A 20,295-nucleotide genomic window follows, 5' to 3' on the forward strand; every position below is an offset into this window, starting at 1 on the left:
GAAGAAAATATACATAATACATGTGAAATTCCTTATCAGCCAAATTCTCTCCCTGTGGAAAAACACTAGAGAGAGATAGGTTAGACACTTTGAGAAGGTGCATTATCTCACTAAGGCCACCAGGTAATTAACATTTAGTGCACAGAAGCAGTAATTTAGCCAAAATGCTTAGTAACAGTAAAATTAATAATTCCAGATGAGAAATAGTAGGGAATAATACAAAACTGGACCACTATTACAGCAAATATCATAAAACAGGTACCAACAAAAGAAAAGGTTTTCACGGTTTTGTACTGCTTATAAGTGACCAGCAAGCTAACACCATACCACCTTCAGCGTTGAGAACTGTTTTTTTAATGGCTATATCAAATTTTTGACATTGTCCCAGAAACTCAATCTTATAAACAGTCTATAAACTTTACAGATTAAGGGCTCAACAGCCTGAACAAGAGTACCTGTTTCCAAGTCCAAGTGAGATAAATATGAATGAACTTCTGTGCTTATGCTTGCTAGTGCTGGGAGAGAAGTTAAGGAGAAATGTACCTTTGATGGGTCCATGATAACTGTGGGCACAAAGTTGAGGAAGATGTGGTTACAGTCAGTGCGGACATTTGTATTGTTAAAAGCAACTTCCAACTCATCCATGGCTTCCAGGAGTAGCCGCTCCCCTTCATTTTGCAGATATTCAAAAGAAGCTTCCTACACAGGAAGAAAATAATCAACATTAGTGTATTTTAAAAGAGGCAATAAAGAAATGGCTATTATAATCACTTAAGTGGCAGTATGTCATGAATCATAAGGCACCTGGTGAAGACACTATCTTTCTCCCTAGAGTCAGTCCAGTAACCACAGGGAGCAGGGGCAGGCAAGGGTCAGATAAAGAGTCCATGTCAGCCCTTTCTCCTTACTCTTAGTGTATCATTTCCTTCCAAGAGGTAGAAATGCTGGGCATCCCCATAGCTGTAAGTTCAATAGGATGATATTTCACATATACCAAACACAGCTATTTAGAAAGGAAAAGCTGAAGAAAGGGTACAGCTTTGGGATATAATAATAATGAACACATCAGGAAGTGTCTTGCTATATACAGACACTATCCATACCTCTAGACAGGTGTACAATGGGATCGCCTCTTTGCTAACTTATCTCCTTATGCTCTATCATCACCCAGTTCTTCCTGGGATTTTTCTGTTTGTATGCTTTTTCTTTTCTTGAGTGCTATTATGCTTCTGCTACTAAGAAAAATCAAATTAAAGTGGAAAACGAGCCTTCATTTTTAATTTTTTTTCAGATGCACTTTCTGCTTTGTACAAAAAAAAGCCTTTATTATATGAAATATTTACTTTTGTAAACATTGAAAGAGAACAAGAACCTTGATTCAAAAAATGAAAACCTGATTTTTTTTTTATGCTCTTTCTCAGCAGAAGCATAAAACCTGATTTTGAATCATATATATTACTCTGTTCCTTCCCTCAGGGATGACATCCCATTAAAGTACAGCACCCACCTTGGTGACCAGATCAGAATGCCTGATGATTGCACGAACAAAGAACCTGTAGTCTGTCACTTCTGTGCCCACTTCCACCTTGGCTGCCCCGAGATACAGGTGCATCTTGTGATTAGCACATGGAATGGCAGTGAGGTCAAAATTTCTCATCCGGTTCAGCTCTAACTGGAAAGCCAGAGCAGGCTCCAGATGACGATAGATACGATCCTCCTCAAACTGAGTACAAGAATCAGAAAAAACAGCTCACAAGAGGCAGTTACAACACTATACTATGAATGTGAATGTAAAAGAGATGCCTGAAAATAGAAACATAAGCTATGATGTGCTAATGAGCAACAAAAATGAGCTATGTTCAAGGCTAATGCTATAGCTTACATAAGATTAGGCACTAAAGTACCTATTATATACGTACTTTATAGGATGATATTCCTAAACTTTCATCATTCATGCTTTTACAAGTGGTGATGATATGCATTAAAAACTAACCAAAAAACCTCAATTTCCTTAGAACTTCTGCAGCATTTAATGTCTTTATATAATTCATTTTTATATTAATTACAGACTGCTTCACATTAATATCTACTTCACATGCCAATATTTTGTGCTTACCTAACTAATCTAAAAGTTTTCTCACTTATGATAAGTACAAATGACATAATAAATACTCAACAAACAAACATCATACAATTTTTTAATTAAAGAGATATTTGGCTTTGGAACACTGTATCCATAGATATATAATTACTTATAAATGGTTTTTAAAAGTTGCACTGGTATATAACTTTACTGTATTTACTGTATATGTACTGTATGTTTCAGTGAAACTAAATTATTTTTCTGGAATACATGTCAATTGAGTGAATGGAGAGAGAGAGTCAAAAATATAAGTCGGTAACAGGAAGAAAGCAACATGGTCTGAAGTTTTGTATTTTCAAATTGAAAAACAAATGCACATCAACTAGAGTTGAGTATTGGTGAACTATTTGTAGATAACAAGAATGGTCCTTTAATATCACATCATTACGATTATTCTACAGAACAAGGATGATTTGGAAAGGTATCACCTTCATTGAGTAGCTCAATACATTTGGTTGTTTCCTAAGCCAAACTCTTTCAGAAAGGAATCGGTTTTAGTTCTAAGACACATGTAAGGCAACAGGAAGCACAAGTTCAATAAGAGAAAAAAGAATGGCAAGAAGAACATATGGCAAAGATAAGTCACTCTTGGGCTTTTAAGAAAAAGTAATTTTTTTTTTTTTTTAAATAGGAAAGAAATCAATCCTTACCTTATCCCTTGCTCGGAATGTAAAAAATTTAGGGAATTCTCTCTGTATTAAAGAAGGGGGAAAATGTGTCAGAAGTTCATAGACATGGCTCTTTGGAAACAAACATATAGTATAGAAACAGTTAAGCATTTAGAAGACAGTTTTCTAGAAAACATGCTTCTTACCTAAGCTTAGTCCAGGAAATATGAATGATCCGCTGCATAACCATCACTTTGACCCCATTTCCAAATTTGAGAATCACCACATTATAAACCTAATTTTAGTATCTACCTTCTCCCAGGGGGAAAAAAAATGTACATATTTTTTAAATCTCCCAAGTGAAAAAAATTTTTTTGCTAGATATTGCTCTTGGCACAACCCGGCAAATAAAACCAATATACCCTTATGCTGAGTTACTGGACTGATTTCCCAAGTTTCTCTTTAAGAAACTTTTAAAATGTAAACTAGTCAGACAGTATAGAGCGCTCAGTCCATGATTTTCACATTCCTTCTCAAGTCAATAATGTCAAGGGTTTAAATGATAACATTTGAAGATGAAGAAAAATATAAGATACTACCTTGGTCACTACCAATATATGTATAGGAAAGAATGAGGTGGAACTAGTGAACTTGTAATCATTAGGTCTTCCTGCTTCTTTGTAGGGCATTATACAAAAAAAAAAAAAAAAAACAATTTACTAGAACCTTATTAATTAACAAAATGAATTCAATTAGCAGAGTTCATTAGTTTCTGAAATTTAACTTACTAACGCCAAATACCCCTGTTTCTCGGATGGGAAGCTCTACTGGCAGTGCTGAAATCAAGTCATTACTATTTGCCTCTATAGGAGGTTTCATTAGGCATCTTCTTCATTATGAGTGCAATATAATCAAACACTTATCAGTACAAGGCAGAGAGACTGGGACTAGCTGCCTACATATCCTCAATGAGCTTTAGGAACTGTGAAGGAAACATGGACTGAAAATCTTCTGGTGGCAGGTACTCTCTCATGTGTTGTCCCATCTGATGCTCTCAACAACCTCTAGGGGTAGATATTGTGACCCTCATTTTACAGAAGCCTTGGCTCAAGTATATGCTCAGGATCACAGAGCTGGAAGATAAACTTGGGTCTCTCTAGTGCCAGAGCCCATGCCCTCTCACCTCTCAAGGGCAGAGTATTACCTTTCTCTTTTTATTATAATCTAAATCCCGCATTTAGAGGATTTCTCTTTGATGAGACAAAAACACAGAAATTAATACTTTAAATTTAAAAAGGATAAAGCAAACAAAGCAAAACTCATGCTGTAAACCTGTGGTTCTTGAATTTCCTGAAAATTTCTTGAATACGTTCCGTGTTATACCTCAGTCTCATCTTAACTAAAGCTTGCACAACTAATAAATCTTTTTATCTTTTCCTTGGTATTTTGACTGTAAGACTGCATTTAAAAGGTTCCTAGGAGCTCATTTACCAACCTCAGGGAAATCCCTTTTTAAAAGCCTTTTTAAAGTGGATTTTACACAGTACTGAACTTCTCCTAATGAAGTTTTGTTCTAAATAATTCTCTGACCCCTCCTCCCTGCCATGAGAGTGAAGCACATGGGGATGACTTCAAGGTTAAGTAAGATGCATTCAGCTGAGGTGTCAGTAAATAGCATGCTCATGGTTTTATATAACCTAGTTTTGGTTTTATTCTAGTGAGGTACAGCTTTCAGAGCATTACCTAAAAAGTAACACATGTCAAAAAAGGAAGAATGACAAAATCTTTCCATGGAACTCTCTGAAATAAAAGTCAAGGAAACTGATAATATGATATTTTAAGCACACACTTTTCTATTCCGCCTGAACTGTTATTAGCTAATTAATTAAAATGTTTGTTTAGGATGCCATTTATTTAATTATGCACATTCGTAGTATCAAAACCATTTCCTTTCAAAAACAAAACAATAGTAATAAAAAAAATGCTTTCTTTTCCACTAAACCAATTAAGAAAATTTGTAGTAACTGAAAGGCATATAAAGCAGTTTGAATGGAAAGGCCTTTAATACAAATAATGAAGAAACTGTCTGATTCTTGGCAGAGGTGGGCAATGACTACCAATTAGAAAAACCATTTTCATTAAGGTTAGCTAAGAAAAGGTGTCATGAGATCATATAAACAACCTTTTTTTTTTTTTTTTAAACTTCTGAGTAAATTTGTAACTCTCCGGTAAAATCCTCAATTTAAGTATTAAACATTCAGAACAAGAGATGGCAAGAACCTCTATGCAATGGAAAAGTGGGACTACCAAGCAATTCTTCAGTGACTCGGAAGTCTGAAGACTGTTATAGAAAGTAATCTCTTTTGGCACTCAAAAACCACAGAATCACAGAAAACACAGAAAAGAAGAAATTTAAAAGTCTGATCGTACGGTTTTAGTAAATTCTTTTATCCTATCTCATCCTCATACTGCCAGTTTTTCCACTGAAAGCATTCATGCTTATTCCATCATCAATGTATTTGCTTTCCAAGCATTCTACTACTGTCATGGGCAAATATCATAATTGAATGTATACAAAGAAAAACCCTCTTAGTGTTCTGGTACCAAAAAACAAAAGAATGCAATGTTTCACAGGAAGAAATTATGCCCCTGCTGTGTTCTAATCAGCCAACCATCATCAAGACAATCAAAATAATTTGCCCAAATTAGCCAATCAAGACACCCTGCAAATCAGAGAATGTGAAAACCTGCAACAAAAAACATCATAGCTGATTATGATACTAATAATCGTGTTAAAAACCTAATGAGATGAAGAAATTGGGAGCTTGCTGGTGCAATTCTCTTTTACCTCAACATGCTGAGAACTAATTATATAGACTGTAATTAAAACAAAAACCCAAACAAACCCTTCTGAAAACTAATATTTGGTCTACTACCAAACAGAACTATCTTAAAAAAAAAAAGAAAAAGAAAAAAAGAACTACTAATTATGATAACTGCTCATGACAGTGAGCTCTTCCTTCAAGATCCAAATAATCCAAAACATTTCATTTTAAAGTGGGAATCCCACAACAGTCATTAAACAACAACTCTCTCAGGAGATTTGTAGACTTTTTTTTTAAATCTCATGAAATTTTACAAGAACAAAAGGTAACGTTTTATTAACAGATGTAACTGTTTGATTTAGAATCTTATCATGGTTTTAGGACCTAATGGGGATAAGAAGTCCTGAAAATTTGTATTCCAATGTCCTTAGTGAAACTTTGCCGAAAAAAAAATATGGAAACTTAAAAAAAAAAAAAAGCATAATATTATATCCCAATTAGACAGCACTTTCTGCTGAATCTTTTGGAATTCCAGACCTGAAATGTGAGTGAAACTAAGAGAGAGTGAGTCCATAAGTTTTAACTAACAGAAACCTGTGGAGCTGCAGTTTAGATAGCTGCAGAAATTCAAGAAGCCTCTTTTGCATTCAAGGCTTTGATCTTTTTTCTTTTTTTTTTTAACATCTTGTCCATTTTTTTCTTTTATTTTTTATTTTCAGATGAACATCATGATCTACTTTCTTTTTTCTTACCAAGAAGAATATATTTATAAAAAGAGACTTGTTTTTCCTCAAAGTTTCTGTTTAAATATCAATGTTAGGCAGTTCTTCAAGTTCCATTATGGGCACTTGATTTAATTAGATGGTTAGGGAAACAGAGTCAACTCCCAGCTTCCTTAACACTGGTGAAGACTGTTGTCACAGAAATAATCTCCAGGCAGGGTCAAGAGACTAGGGCGGCAACAGACATACCTGTGGACAGCTATCTGGGACAACTGCAGTTAAACTACGAAGTATTTTAAATGTTTATAGCAATCACTGGCATCCGAATCAGTACCTAACAATATACACAGCTCTCTAGGAACCTCTACTCTGGCCCTCATTTGTCTTGTACTGGTTCTGAGGCCATCTGAAAGACCAACAACTATGTAACAGCACAGCTTGCTTTATTCCACTAACCAATGTGCTTGAATCAAACTTGGTAACCTTCCTCCTCTTCTTGCCCCTCAAGTGCAGATTCTCTCTTCCATTCAATAATATAGGGATTTCACAGCATAGGACAGGGGAGGCTGCATACATCACAGTGGATTACCAAGAAGCCAGAGAGATCAAGGGATTCATCTCTGACACTCCCAGAAAGCTTCCTCTTTTTCACAGTACACTAGCTATGGGGCAAGCACAATCAGATGACATGACAGAGGCTAAGCATCCTTCATGAATGTCAAGCTACCATCAGCAAAAGAACTCACAGCAGCACCATGACAGTGACCCCCAGATTTGTACAGTTTCTGCCAAGGCTTCCTGGCTAGTGTAGATCCTGGATTGTATAGAAGATTCTAGATGGAGTTCAGTTTAATAGTTGCCCTTGCCAAATCATTTATCATTTTTAAAGGAACTAACATAAAAACACCCCAACTCCTCTGCCACTCAATTCTTCAGAGCAAATCTAGTCCACAATTAAACCTTAATGTTCTCTCTGCTCTAAAGCAGCTTTTCCTACATTCATGACAAATCAAGTCACTTGATAATTTAACTGATTTCCCACTTGATGCCACTATAAATAGGAATCAGACAATGATTGTCAGGGAAGACCCCCTGCTGGCCTAATTTTCTAGCCGATTTTGCCTATACATGTCCCTATTAAACCTAAATCCAGAAATATCAGGACAACAGAGAGAAAAAAATGTTTTAAAGCTGTTAAATATACTCTTAATATTAGGGCATATTTATAACTATACACTACAGATTCAGAGATAAGTTTTTTTATGTGTGTTACATATATGAGAAAATGTCAGTGAGAACTAATCACTTTGGTTTTTAAAAAATTTTAGTGCACAGTTTTAGTTGATCAGTGTATTTATTATAGAAACCAGTTAGTGTACTATAGATGTGAAGACTCCATCAAATCCATTAGCAAAAAGGAAAGCAATTTTACAAATTTAGTGTTATTCCCTAGAATATGCTATTATTCTAAAGTCTGTGATAAAAAGCACAGTAACATTTAAGAACGTAGCACAATACTTTTCTAAAATCCAGAGCCTGGCTCTGGCATGTCTACCTTAGTTCTGATCAGCATCTACCAGCTACAGTGTTTATTCATGGGCTTTCATATTCTATCCCCAAGTATCAATTTTATTCTCTAAGCTCCTGATTTTTCTTCCTAAAGCCCTAGGGTTCTTTTTAAGCTTCTCATACTTCTCCACTGACTCCGTTTCCTATCAAAAGTTATTGATTGATATATAGCTACACTCTGCTTGATTTCCTGACATCAATAACACAGGGGAGTCAGGTAGTCCACAACATTTCCTAAAGCATTTCAGAAAATCTTAGCTCTCTTGTTTCTCTATAGACTAGACCAACAAGATGAACTGTATGAAGGAAAACAAAATGTCAAGTCCTAAAAACCTAATAAACAAAAAGGTAATAAAAGCAATCACACATAGGTTTTTGACTTTAGAAAATCCTTTCCAGAATCTCAAATGCCATCTTCATTGTTGCAAACAAGCAGGGCTTAACAACCAAATTATCTTAATTGCTAAAACCAAACCAAACAGGCTGGGCACAGTGACTCACACCTGTAATCCCAGCACTTTGGGAGGCCGAGGCGGGCAGATCACCTGAGGTCAGGAGTTTGACACCAGCCAGGCTAACACGGTGAAACCCCGTCTCTACTAAAAATACAAAAATTAGCCAGATGTGGTAGCACATGCCTGTAATCCCAGCTACTTGGGAGGCTGAGGCAGAAGAATCACTTGAACCCGGGAGGTGAAGGTTGCAGTGAGCTGAGATTGCACCACTGCACTCCAGCCTGGTCAACTGAGCAAGACACCTTATCAAAAAAAAAAAAAAGACTTAGCTACATTAGAATCAATTTTTATGAAATATTTTGATTATAATCAGTCATTTTGAAAACGACATGTTGATTCCAAACTGGATTTCTGTCCTTACTGCTGTCACTGTACTGGGTATCATATGGGTATACCACAGTTCGGATGCCAGGCTATTAACTTAATTCTCTTTTTGATAAAAATTTTAATCTCATAAATATTAACAGTTAATTCAGTTAAATGGGAGAATAAGCAACAAAGTGTTTAATTTTTACTTATTTCCTGTTCCTAGGATTAACATAAGACAAAAAATAGCAATTTGGCTCTGTCAAGGCATTTTAAATAATAAATCATTGTTCTTTAGAATTGAGAATTCTCAATAAAGAAGCCAAGACCACAAAGTGCAACTGGCTGTTCTTGATTATGGATTCACTATGAGCATAGAAGAAATTACTAGTTAGCTTGTTTCTACCTTATTCGTCTGGATAAATGCTTATGTTCATTCTTAACTACTTCTCAGAGATACATTGAGAATTCATTATAGGGTTAAGAAAAAAAAGAAAAAACCTTTAGCTGGAATACTTGATATAAGAATTAAAAAAATTTTTTTTAATTAATAGAGGACGGGGTCTCATTATGTTGCCCAGGCTCATCTCAAACTTGTGGGCTCAAGGAACTTTCCTGCCTCAGCCTCCCAAAGTGCTGGGATTACAGAGAACTGAATATTTACTATAATAATTTATAAAAGAAGAGGACCAAACATCAGTCCAGCCCTTCTAACATATATTCTGTTTAAATAATCAGTGGCAAACAAATAAAACAGTAAGTAGTCTTTCATTATTGTTCATTTTACTTACATGAAATCTCCGATCCACCTCATAGTTGACCTGTTTTCTGAAATCCTTTCAAATAAAAGACAGAAAGGAAGGAAAGAGCAGAAACTGGCAATCAGTAACAAAATCAAAAACAAATTGAGTAAAAGATGATGAGTTAAACTAATGTTTTTTAAAAATTAAACTTACAGAAAAGTGGTTATTTCTCTGCATAAATTCTACTAGTAAGCATAAGATTGCAATCCCATTTTTTATTAAGTTGCAGCAGCAGCATAAGAAATATTAAAGAGGTACAATTCACATGTCAATACCTTTTGTGCAACAAGGAAAGTAAGGCGCCGGATCCCATGGTCAACCAGGGTAGCTTTCTAGGAGCAAAAACATGTAAAACAGAAAATAGATGAGATTTCCATTCATTCTAAATTTTACCCCATTCATTCTTCGTAAGGCTTTGGTGGAGTTAAACATCCTTTTTGAATATCTTTATCTTAGCTTAGTACCTTCAAACTTGAAAGTGAACAAATTTCAACCTGGCTCCTAGGACTAAGTATTATGAAATAAATTTTATATTGATTTGGACAAAACTGAAAGAGAACTTTGTGGAGGAGAAAGGGTCATATGAAGTCAATTAAATTACCTCAGAACTGATTTACATAAGGGCAGGCCATGACACAATTTCTGCTTATAGAAATCATACTGTTGGGCATGTATTCAAATGTAAACATTAACATTGATAAAGAAGCTAAATGAAATAAGGTAGAGAGAAAAGGACTTTCCATAAAACATAAATCACAGGTCCTAAACTGTTTAGATTATAGATATTACCTACCATCAGATACAGCATCCCTAGAATTCAACCTAACAAATTGTAACCTTTCAGTTTTGATACAACACTTACCTCACATGAAGGCATTTTTAAAAAGGTTCCTTTTAAAATTGTTAAAAGCAACATTTAATAGGCCTTTAAATTTAGGAATTATTCATATCTCCACTAGGCATAGGCAACTAGTATATCAGAAGTCAACAGAAGGCTGGGTGTGTTGGCTCATGCCTGTAATCCCAACACTTTGTGAGGCCAAGGGGGCAGATCACTTGAGGCCAGGAGTTTGAGACCAGCCTGGCCAACATGGCAAAACTCTGTTTCTACTAAAAATAGAAAAAATGAGCCAAATGTGGTGGCATGTTCCTGTAATCCCAACTACTTGAGAGAATGAGGCATGAGAATCGTTTGAACCAAGGAGGCAGAGGTTGCCGAGATTGCGTCACTGTACTCCAGCCCGGGTTGCAGAGTAAGACTGCCTCAAAACAAAGAAGTCAACAGACACCAGTAGTTTCAAGATGGCCACTTACGAGTCTTGGGCCTCCGGACCTAAGCCTTCCCCTTCCCTATACTGTTCACTTCCCTATATTGTCCCTTCAAAAGCCAGAGACAAAGAAACAAATTAATGAATTAAGTAAAAGACACGGGTTTAGAGGTCCCTAACAAAGAAGGATTATAACAACAAGTAGAAAAGCAATCCCACCAGTTGAATGACCTGAGAAAACATATGAATAGTATAAATAGAAAACAAATGTGGACTTTCACAGCCTATGTCCAGACTTTAGTTTGACCACATTTCTTGCTATAACTCTAACCAAGAGATATGTTTATATGTCAATTCTTAACATTCACGATATTATATTTTTTAATTCAAATTGTCTTCCCCTTATAAGGAAGCATATTCTTGGGTTATTTCTTCCAATTTCTTCAATTCTGTGATGGAATTGCTGAGTAATAAAATAATTTTATTAACAGCATAAACAAAAGATAACTGGAAAAATTAATTTTCTATAAGCAAATAATAGAATAATAAATTATCAGGCCAAATATAAATAAATTTTGGTTTAACTGCCTTAAAAAATTATTTGTACTGCCATCACACTCCTTGCTGTAAATAACCAAGTATTGACACTACAATATGAAAAAAATGTGTCAAAAGAAAGGGGGGGTTTCTCAGTGTGGCCAGGAACAGAAATACTTCTTCTGACATCAACAAAGATTCCACTACAGTCAAGTCCTTCAAAGACAAGCATCAATGCATCAATAGCTATGTTCTGGCAAGGGAAGAAAATAACTTTAATAATGCCATGATTTAAAATCAAAATTGTTATTGCTTTTAAAATTCCACAAGTGGCTGACAATAACAGCAGAGCAACAGGATTCTGATTACATTGTAATAATGCAGGTCTCACAGCAAGTCCACAGCTATTACCCAGCGATTAGGCGTCAGCACCTGGAGAAACTCCATTTACACTGACTGCTTCAATCTCCTCCACAAGTCATTTACAAATATATGATCCTAATTTCTATGAGAGAAAAAAAGACATGCTGGGACTAGAAGATTATTTGGACAATTTGGATCAACCTATTTGATAGTTTAATGTGTGCTTTAAAAAAAAAAAAAAACTTTTTTTTAAACTGCTAGGAGCATGATCATGAAGTGAAAAACAAAACTAGTTGCCACTTCATCTTTTTTTCTTCTTAAATTGCTTTTCTTTTCTTTTCTTTCATATATATATATATATATATATATACACACACACACACACACACACACATATTTTAACAAGGAGATGAAAATGCCAAATGTCCCTGGATAAGCACAGTACCTGATGCAGTAAATAGCTTCTCTATGCTTAGAGTGTCAACACAGTCTACCTTTACCATTCTTTTTTTTTTTTTTTTTTTTTTTTTGTTGAGACGGAGTCTCGCTCTGTCGCCCAGGCTGGAGTGCAGTGGCCGGATCTCAGCTCACTGCAAGCTCCGCCTCCCGGGTTTACGCCATTCTCTCGCCTCAGCCTCCCGAGTAGCTGGGACTACAGGCGCGCGCCATCTCGCCCGGCTAATTTTTTGTATTTTTTTAGTAGAGACGGGGTTTCACCGTGTTAGCCAGGATGGTCTCGATCTCCTGACCTCGTGATCCGCCCGTCTCGGCCTCCCAAAGTGCTGGGATTACAGGCTTGAGCCACCGCGCCCGGCCTACCTTTACCATTCTAAATAGCGTTAGGCAAAGACATTGGATTTCTCTGTGCCTTAGTTTCCACATCTAGTCAAGGAAAAGGGTAATTTCTTATTTCTCATTAATGTTACAAACATATGTAGCGAATATGAAGAAAATATTTTTTTTTTTTTTAATTGAGACGGAGTCTCGTTGTGTCACCAGGCTGGAGTTCAGTGGTGCAATCTTGGCTCACAGCAAGCTCTGCCCCCAAGTTCAAGCAATTCTCTTGCCTCAGCCTCCCGAGTAGCTGGGACTACAGGCACCCGCCACTATGTCTGGCTAATTTTTATATTTTTACTAGAGATGGGGTTTCACCATATTGGCCAGGCTGGTCTTGAACTCCTGACCTTGTGATCCACCCACCTCAGCCTCCCAAAGTGCTGGGATTACAGGCATGAGCCACTGTGCCTGTTTGAAAATGTCTTTGTAGATCAACATGTGCTGATAAATATGACACTTAGATTTGAGGGCAACAAAAAATGACAAGTTGTGGTCAAATTATGGAAAAATACTCAAACATGGGCAACCAGTGCCTCAAAACCTACAAAGATACTTTCATAGATTATTTCATGAAGCAGCAGCAGCAGCCACGTATAACACTAAGACTCTTCCAGGAAGGGCGCAGTGGCTCACGCCTGTAATCCCAGCACTCTGCAAGGTCGAGGCAGGCAGATCACCTGAGGTCGGGAGTTCGAGACCAGCCTGATCAACATGCAGAAACCCCATCTCTACTAAAATACAAAAATTAGCTGGGTGTGGTGGCGCATGTCTGTAATCCCAGCTACTCGGGAGGCTGAGGCAGGAGAATCACTTGAACCCAGGAGGCAGGGGTTGCTGTGAGCTGAGGTCACACCATTGCACTCCAGCCTGAGCAACAAGAGTGAAATTCCATCTCAAAAAAAAGACTCTTCCCGCAAAGATTACCTTGATCACTGGCTTTAGGTTAATTTTATATGGTCACTGGTCAAGGGCAAGAAGGAAGGTCAATTTCTGTCTATAGAAAAAGCCCCAGGCATGTCCCCTACTTTCACGTCTCTAGAAGCACCTTTTCCTCCTATTGGCCACTACAATCCCACAGTTAGTTTAAGTGCCACGATAGCATCATGGAATAAGTACTAAGACTTACAGTCATCACAAATTTACCATTTTTTCCCCTAGATATCTACCATTAGCATTACATGATGCAAATGCCAATGGTACGACTTGTCTACACCACTGAATTAAATTTTGAAAACATCTACTGAGTTCTTTCTCTGTAACAAGACCATGGGTTAAGTGCTGTCCACTCCAAGAGAACACATGGGTCTTGCCATCAAGGGCAGTTTAAGATGACACTTTGCAGGCCGGGTGCGGTGGCTCAAGCCTGTAATCCCAGCACTTTGGGAGGCCAAGACGGGAGGATCACGAGGTCAGGAGATCGAGACCATCCTGGCTAATACGGTGAAACCCCGTCTCTACTAAAAAAATACAAAAAACTAGCCGGGCGCGTTGGCGGGCGCCTGTAGTCCCAGCTACTTGGGAGGCTGAGGCAGGAGAATGGCGGGAACCCGGGAGGCGGAGCTTGCAGTGAGCTGAGATCCGGCCACTGCACTCCAGCCTGGGCGACAGAGCGAGACTCCATCTCAAAAAAAAAAAAAAAAAAAGATGACACTTTGCCATCTATCACATATCATAATGAAATATAACTGTAGATTATTGTTTTAAGCATGCCTATCCTGTCTCCTCAACTAGACTATAAGCATCTTCAGGGCGAAGAAGGTATTACTTATTATTACCTAGATCTGTGCCCCCTACACCTGGCATCAAATCCTTAAGTTCTAGTATTTGCTCTATCACCTTCTAGCTGGTGACCTAGGGGTTTTAATTTCTCTGAGTTCCAGCTTTTGCCCATGTGTACAACTGGAATAATTCCTGACTTATCTAACCCCATGGAATTGTGGTAAGATGCAAATAAAAAATGTAGGTAGAATTTTTTTTATAAATAAAAGGCATTATTATTGCTATGTTGCCAAGGGTAGTCTCGAACTTCTGGACTCAAGTGGTCCTCCTCTCTCAGCCTCCCAAAGTGCTGGGATTACAGGTGTGAGCCACCGTGCCTGGCTGGCATTATTATTGCTAATAAATGTATGCTGACCAATTAGGAATTCAAAGGAGGAACATACATTTTAGTTAGGGCTACTCAGAAGTCCTCAGTGAAGAGGTGAAATTTGGGACAGTTCTTAAGACAAGCGGGATTTAGAAAGAAAGGTGAAAGAAAACTTTCTAGGTAAGAGGAAGTCAAAGAAGTACAGTAAATGAGGCACATTAGACAATGAACAAAGGTCTTTTCACAAAATAGCAAAGGCTACATGTTAGTCTCTCAATAGGCTGATGATGTTGAAGCTAAAGTTAAGGAGGTATTCAGAAGGTCAAAGAGAATCACTGTTAAGTGGGAAAATAACATGGTCAGAGCACATTTGGGACATTTAATTTTGTGATGGTGAGCAGAATGGAAACTCTTTGGAGAAAGTGAAGGAAAATAAGTAGACCACAAGTAACCCTGCTGCGGTGTCTCAGGTGTAAGATAGCAAGGGTTTGAATTAGAGATGGCAGTGGGAATTTAAAAACTGGAAAGAAGAAAAAGACAAAGGGTAAAAAAGACTGCAAAGAAAAACTAGCGGACCTTGGTCACTGACCAGATACAAACAAGTATGTACAGATTGTGGGTAGAAGGGTAGAATGAAGGAATGTCAAGGATAAAGTCAATGACTTCTGAATGATTGGGAGTAAAAGGTATGGTGAGTTGTGAGGTTTTTTGTTTTGTTTTATGAGGGGATTGGAGAGGGATGAGAAGAGGTGAAGGACAATGATGGAAAATGACATTTAGACTATGGAGTTTGATGTCAACAGGAGATATCCAAGTGACATAAAATTGAAAGGAGGGTAGGTGTATAACTGATATTTTCAAAGGAGGGGAGGGGAAGACACAGAAGGGACCTGAGGGGAGTTTGGGCTTAGACATGTGGAAAGTCACCAAAGGAAAATACTTAGTAAGTGATTCGAAGTTCAAGACTGGAGCTCTGGGAGAGATTTAGCAACATAACTTCCCTTAAAAACATTTTAAATATTTGAGGTCTATATCTGTTGACACACAAAGATATTCATTATATATTATTAAGTTACTTTGGGATTTTATCCCTAAAGGCAGAACTAGCCATAGTTCTGCAAGTTATGATAAACTAGCCATAAACTAGCAAGTGATAAAAGGATAGCTATGATACACAGTCAGTAGGAAAGGGGCCATCACGAGCTTCCACCCAATCGAGAACTTACATTTTGCTGGGTAAATTCTCTGAACATAGCTGCCAGCCTGTCATCCTCAATATCACAGTCAGTCTTGATAGCCACATTGAGAATGTGAATTGGTTCATCCCTGGGAACCTGTAACTCAAGAATACAAGCCAAAGAAATTATAAGACTGGCCAATACAGATGCAGGTAGAAGTTATAATATTTGGTAGAACACCTGAAAAACAGATACACCCCACAGGATATTTTGGTTTGCCCAGCAGTAGGAATGAGCAAATTGAAACCACTGTCCAACAGCCACAGAGAGATTAAATAAAGTAAAGCATGTAACCTTTAAAAGATAAGGCAACAGAGGCATTAGCAATAGGTGGCCCAATCTTTACTTGGCATGAAGTTGAAGATCACTATGTCTCACCTTTTTTACCAGTAAAATGGGGGTGAAACTATTTGCCACATCTCTTCACAGAATGTGAAGGAAAATGAGTGAAATAAGCCATCTGGACATATTCCCACATAATATATTTCCTTATAATTTATCAAACAATGGAAGTATCAAATCACGAAAAAATAACATCGTAGAGGAAGAATAATTTATTTACTGATAAGTAAAAAGAAATGATTTAATAAAAAGACAAAGTTTTAAACAAAATGCCTATTTTTTCCCTGTAATCTAAAGTCCTCCATTCTCTGAGGATTATGATTGCACCATTAAGCAAAAATATAAGCCATGGCTGAATAAGAATTCCAGCAACCAAACCCCAAATCCTTAAAACAACATTCAGAGATTCAGAGGCAGCTGCAATGGACATAGCTGAGCCCATTCTATACTATGGACTCCAAAATTAATATAGTTTTTTTAAAGTTAGGATTTATATTCCACCTGTTTCCAGAAAATACTTTGGTGATGCATACAACATTAAATACTATAAAGTGGGGTAAAAGGATGAATTCTTTCCTGTAATAGTTCCAAGTCAGAAAGATAGTATACAGTACAAGTCCCATGTCTGAAGGAACAAAGCAGTCTCCCAAAAGGGACATTATACCTTATCTTCATCATAAAGAGATGTGTGACCTGCCTCAGGGAATGTGGGACTCTGGGGTGGGGAGTCAGAGAAGCAGCTCATCACTTCATCAAAGATCCTAAAAAATACAAGAGAAACACCCACCATGAAACCCAAGTGGCAGGAAACTAACACTACCATTGCCAGCTGAGTCTAAAAGAATAATCTATCTTAGCCTGGGCTCAATAGTTAACTGAATAGAATCGCCAGTGGCTAAAGGTGACATGCAAAATTTCACCAAGTGGCAGAAATTAGGAGGATGGATTGTTTAAACTTCAATAAACCATATATATTTTTTCTTTTTTAGAAAGAATGATCTAAAGCTTTTTTGTTTTGTTTTGTTTTCCTCATATGTAAGATACGAGCACTGCTGTCATCATCAGTCTTAAAGTAACAGAAAGTGCCTGGAACTGGAGTAGTGACAGACCAACGTAATTACCCCTCCCCCTAGGGTAATGCATCAGTATACATCAAGAGATAGATGCAGAATGCATTTAATCAAAAGATGTATCGTCTCTTGTGGGGCTCACTCTAGTGTTATGTTTAATTTCTCCTGACATTTCACTCATCACAGAGCAGACAGCTTCTTCTGTTAGCTCCTCAGGAAAAGATGGTTTTCGTTTGTTTCTTTTTTTCTGACCAGGCTCATACTACAAGTAGAGGCTTGTAGAAACTGAACGAGAGGTAGAAATGCAAGGATATATACCTCTCTGAGAGCATATACAGCAAGGGTTACATCTTTTTAGCTGGCTCATGGCTATTTGGGAGACCTTTATTCATTTTGCAGAAAGCTGAGACCCCAAAACACAGATGTCCATAGCTCCCCTTGTATAGACATAGTTCCACAATGTCTTACCTGACAAAATCTTCGAAAGTCCGAAAAGAGACCATTCCGCCCATCCGCTGACAAGGTGGAGTGAATGAGTTGTCCAACAGCACATCACTGACACTAGCTACATGGGTCATGCCATAGTGGTTGAGGTTGGAGGAGAAGGACATTCTAAATGGTAATTCAATCACGTTCATTAGACAAGGAGGGTAGGAGCAAGGACTGGGAAAGTAACAGTAGGGAAAAGGAACTAGGACAAAACACTGAAGTAGGGTCAGGTTGCAGAGCAGATTTGGTTTTTTTTACCCACTACGGATAAGGTTGTTTTGCTGGATTAGTGTTAACCCTTTCTTTTGAATTTCCCCATATAAACTATATTTTCATCACTCCAAAATTTCTTCAAATAAAAAGCTAAGGACTGTTAGGAATTTCCAGGCAGTTTTAATACAATTACATTGTAAGATGTCCAATGAATGAACAGCACATAGGGGTTAAAAACCATCCTGCATCTTCCCCCTCCCTAAAGCATTCCCTCCTTTAAAAGGAAGTAAGCAAGCCAAATGAGTTATAACTATGCAATGCTTAAGGCATTTTGTTTTCTAGGAACTGTAATAGAGTAAATATTCACAGATATATAAAGAGATAGGTAGATATTTGTATGTAAAACAACAATTATAATTAAGTCATCTGGAATGGTTTAGTAAATAATTATATAAAACATTAGGGTACAGAAACAGGTCACAGTCTATAAAAGGAAATTTACTGAGGAATTTACTTTTTCCTTTAATGGGCTGGTAGAGATAGTTACGGGGGTTACAGTTCTCCCTTTTTGAAAAGAGAGACATTTTTCAACCCCAAATTGCACGTTTTTCTTTTCATAGTTAAGCACTTCTATATCAAAACAAAAAAAATCTCCATTGAAAGCCCTTAATAATTTCCAGCAAGATACAAAAGGGCAGAGCATGGGTCTCAAAGTATGTGTAAGCATGACAAACAGCTGCTAAACAGAGATGCTTGAAGAGAACTGAACTGATTTGTTCAATCTAAAAACAATGAATCTCTATATTTCTTGTGCACCTTAATAGTATGTACTGATAAATAATACTGTAAAGTGTTTCTGAATGCTCAATCAGGACAGCCTGTTAGGAAGGACCAAGCTAAAGGATGCCTCCAAGACTTGCCTGACATGTTACCAGCATACTGATCTGAAGCAAGTTCAGGGCAAGGCAATGGCACTTGAATTTGGAGAACTGCCCCCAAATATCTCCTTGAAGTACACCACCTGCAGTGTTGCAGGGGGAAGAGAGACGACAACGTGGACTTGATATCTGGGTACATACTGTACCCTATCGCAAATCATAATTATAAGGCAATGGAATTCTTTATAGGATGGGAGTGCTGCTCACACAGACTATAGAGACTGACACTCCAGGTTTTTATTCCTTTGGTGAGTGATGACTATGGAAAAGGTACATCATTTTTGACAGTACTCGGGAGTAGAAGGCAAAGTGGGAGAGGAAACCATTGATACCATGAATGAAACAAACAAATGAAACACACATCAAGCAAGTCTTACACATGGTGCTCACTAGAAACTGGGATTGAGAGTTGTATTACCACAGAAGTGCTATCGTCCTCCTCTTTTCTAGGATCACCAGATATATTTACTAAAAGAGCAAGTTTGTGAGGCATTGTATCTTTTCTACCTGCTTGGCATTAGACAGGAAAGATAAAAGGGTTCCAGATCACATTTAAAGGGAACTCCCTCTGAAGAAGCTATGTTTGTGGCAACCATGGGGTTAAGTAGCTTTTTCACTCAACTGAACCCCATGGGAAATATCGACTATTCAGTTTCCCCTTACTGCTATGCTTGTGAACCAGGGCGGCTAAGGGCAGGCAGGAATGAGCCAAGCCCACTCACCAAGGGAAGATTACAAGACCAATTAAAAGCATTCCCTTTCCTCTCCACATCCAAATTGGGATCTAAAAGCTATGATTAGTTTTGATTACTTAATATTTTAAAGGGAGAGGGACAAAATAAATGCAAATCTATAGTTCCACATGTAGCTGATTATCTGCAAAGACCTTGCCATCAACTTACTATTGCTTTTGCATTTTGTGGATTCAATTCCAATCAGAATTGCTATCCTCTCAAACTTGCATTGTGTTGCCTTGCTTGGTTCAAGAGACAGGAGAAACCCAAAATACTAAAATATCACTTATGTTATGTTAGCCTAGAAACCTCTACACAGGGCTACACACATCAAAATTTAAATATACTTTTCCAATGTTAATCTTATTATAGGTCTGAGATAAAAACTGACTATCATTCTAACACTTTAACACTTTAGAAAATTAACTAACAAACTGATAAAACATGAGATCAGCTATTTCTGGATCTGCACTCCTCTAAAAGGAGAAGCAAATTAGAGAAACTAAAAATTGTAAAAATTGTGAATAATTTGCCAGGATAGGAGTAACCTTAAGGGTTTCTCCTCTGAAAGCCCCAAACTGCACAGAGAACTTAGCAAAAGAAGATGCTGCTAGCAAGGCTGAACATAAGGCAGACAGACCCCCTACCATATACAGCTAGATGGGAGCTTCTCCATACTGAGGCTTTTC

At 37.4% G+C, this 20,295-nt stretch overlaps 1 protein-coding gene across 5 annotated transcripts in view; it reads right to left on the reverse strand.

Annotated features, from left to right (window-relative positions):
• The window catches only part of ACACA (acetyl-CoA carboxylase alpha), a 338,866-nt gene that overhangs the window by 107,928 nt on the left and 210,643 nt on the right, over positions 1–20,295 (reverse strand). For all 5 annotated transcript variants that reach the window (XM_033183814.1, XM_033183815.1, XM_033183813.1 and 2 more), the window contains 8 exons: positions 17,701–17,844; positions 16,827–16,923; positions 15,809–15,916; positions 9,767–9,823; positions 9,480–9,524; positions 2,794–2,835; positions 1,508–1,723; positions 544–699 (listed from right to left, as the gene is read on the reverse strand). In XM_033183814.1, coding sequence (XP_033039705.1) covers positions 544–699; positions 1,508–1,723; positions 2,794–2,835; positions 9,480–9,524; positions 9,767–9,823; positions 15,809–15,916; positions 16,827–16,923; positions 17,701–17,844 — 865 coding nt within the window. The remainder of the gene's footprint in view (positions 1–543; positions 700–1,507; positions 1,724–2,793; positions 2,836–9,479; positions 9,525–9,766; positions 9,824–15,808; positions 15,917–16,826; positions 16,924–17,700; positions 17,845–20,295) is intronic.

The sequence above is a fragment of the Trachypithecus francoisi genome, unplaced genomic scaffold, assembly GCF_009764315.1.
Source record: "Trachypithecus francoisi isolate TF-2019V2 unplaced genomic scaffold, Tfra_2.0 Lachesis_group20, whole genome shotgun sequence".
Taxonomy (NCBI): Eukaryota; Metazoa; Chordata; class Mammalia; order Primates; family Cercopithecidae; genus Trachypithecus; species Trachypithecus francoisi.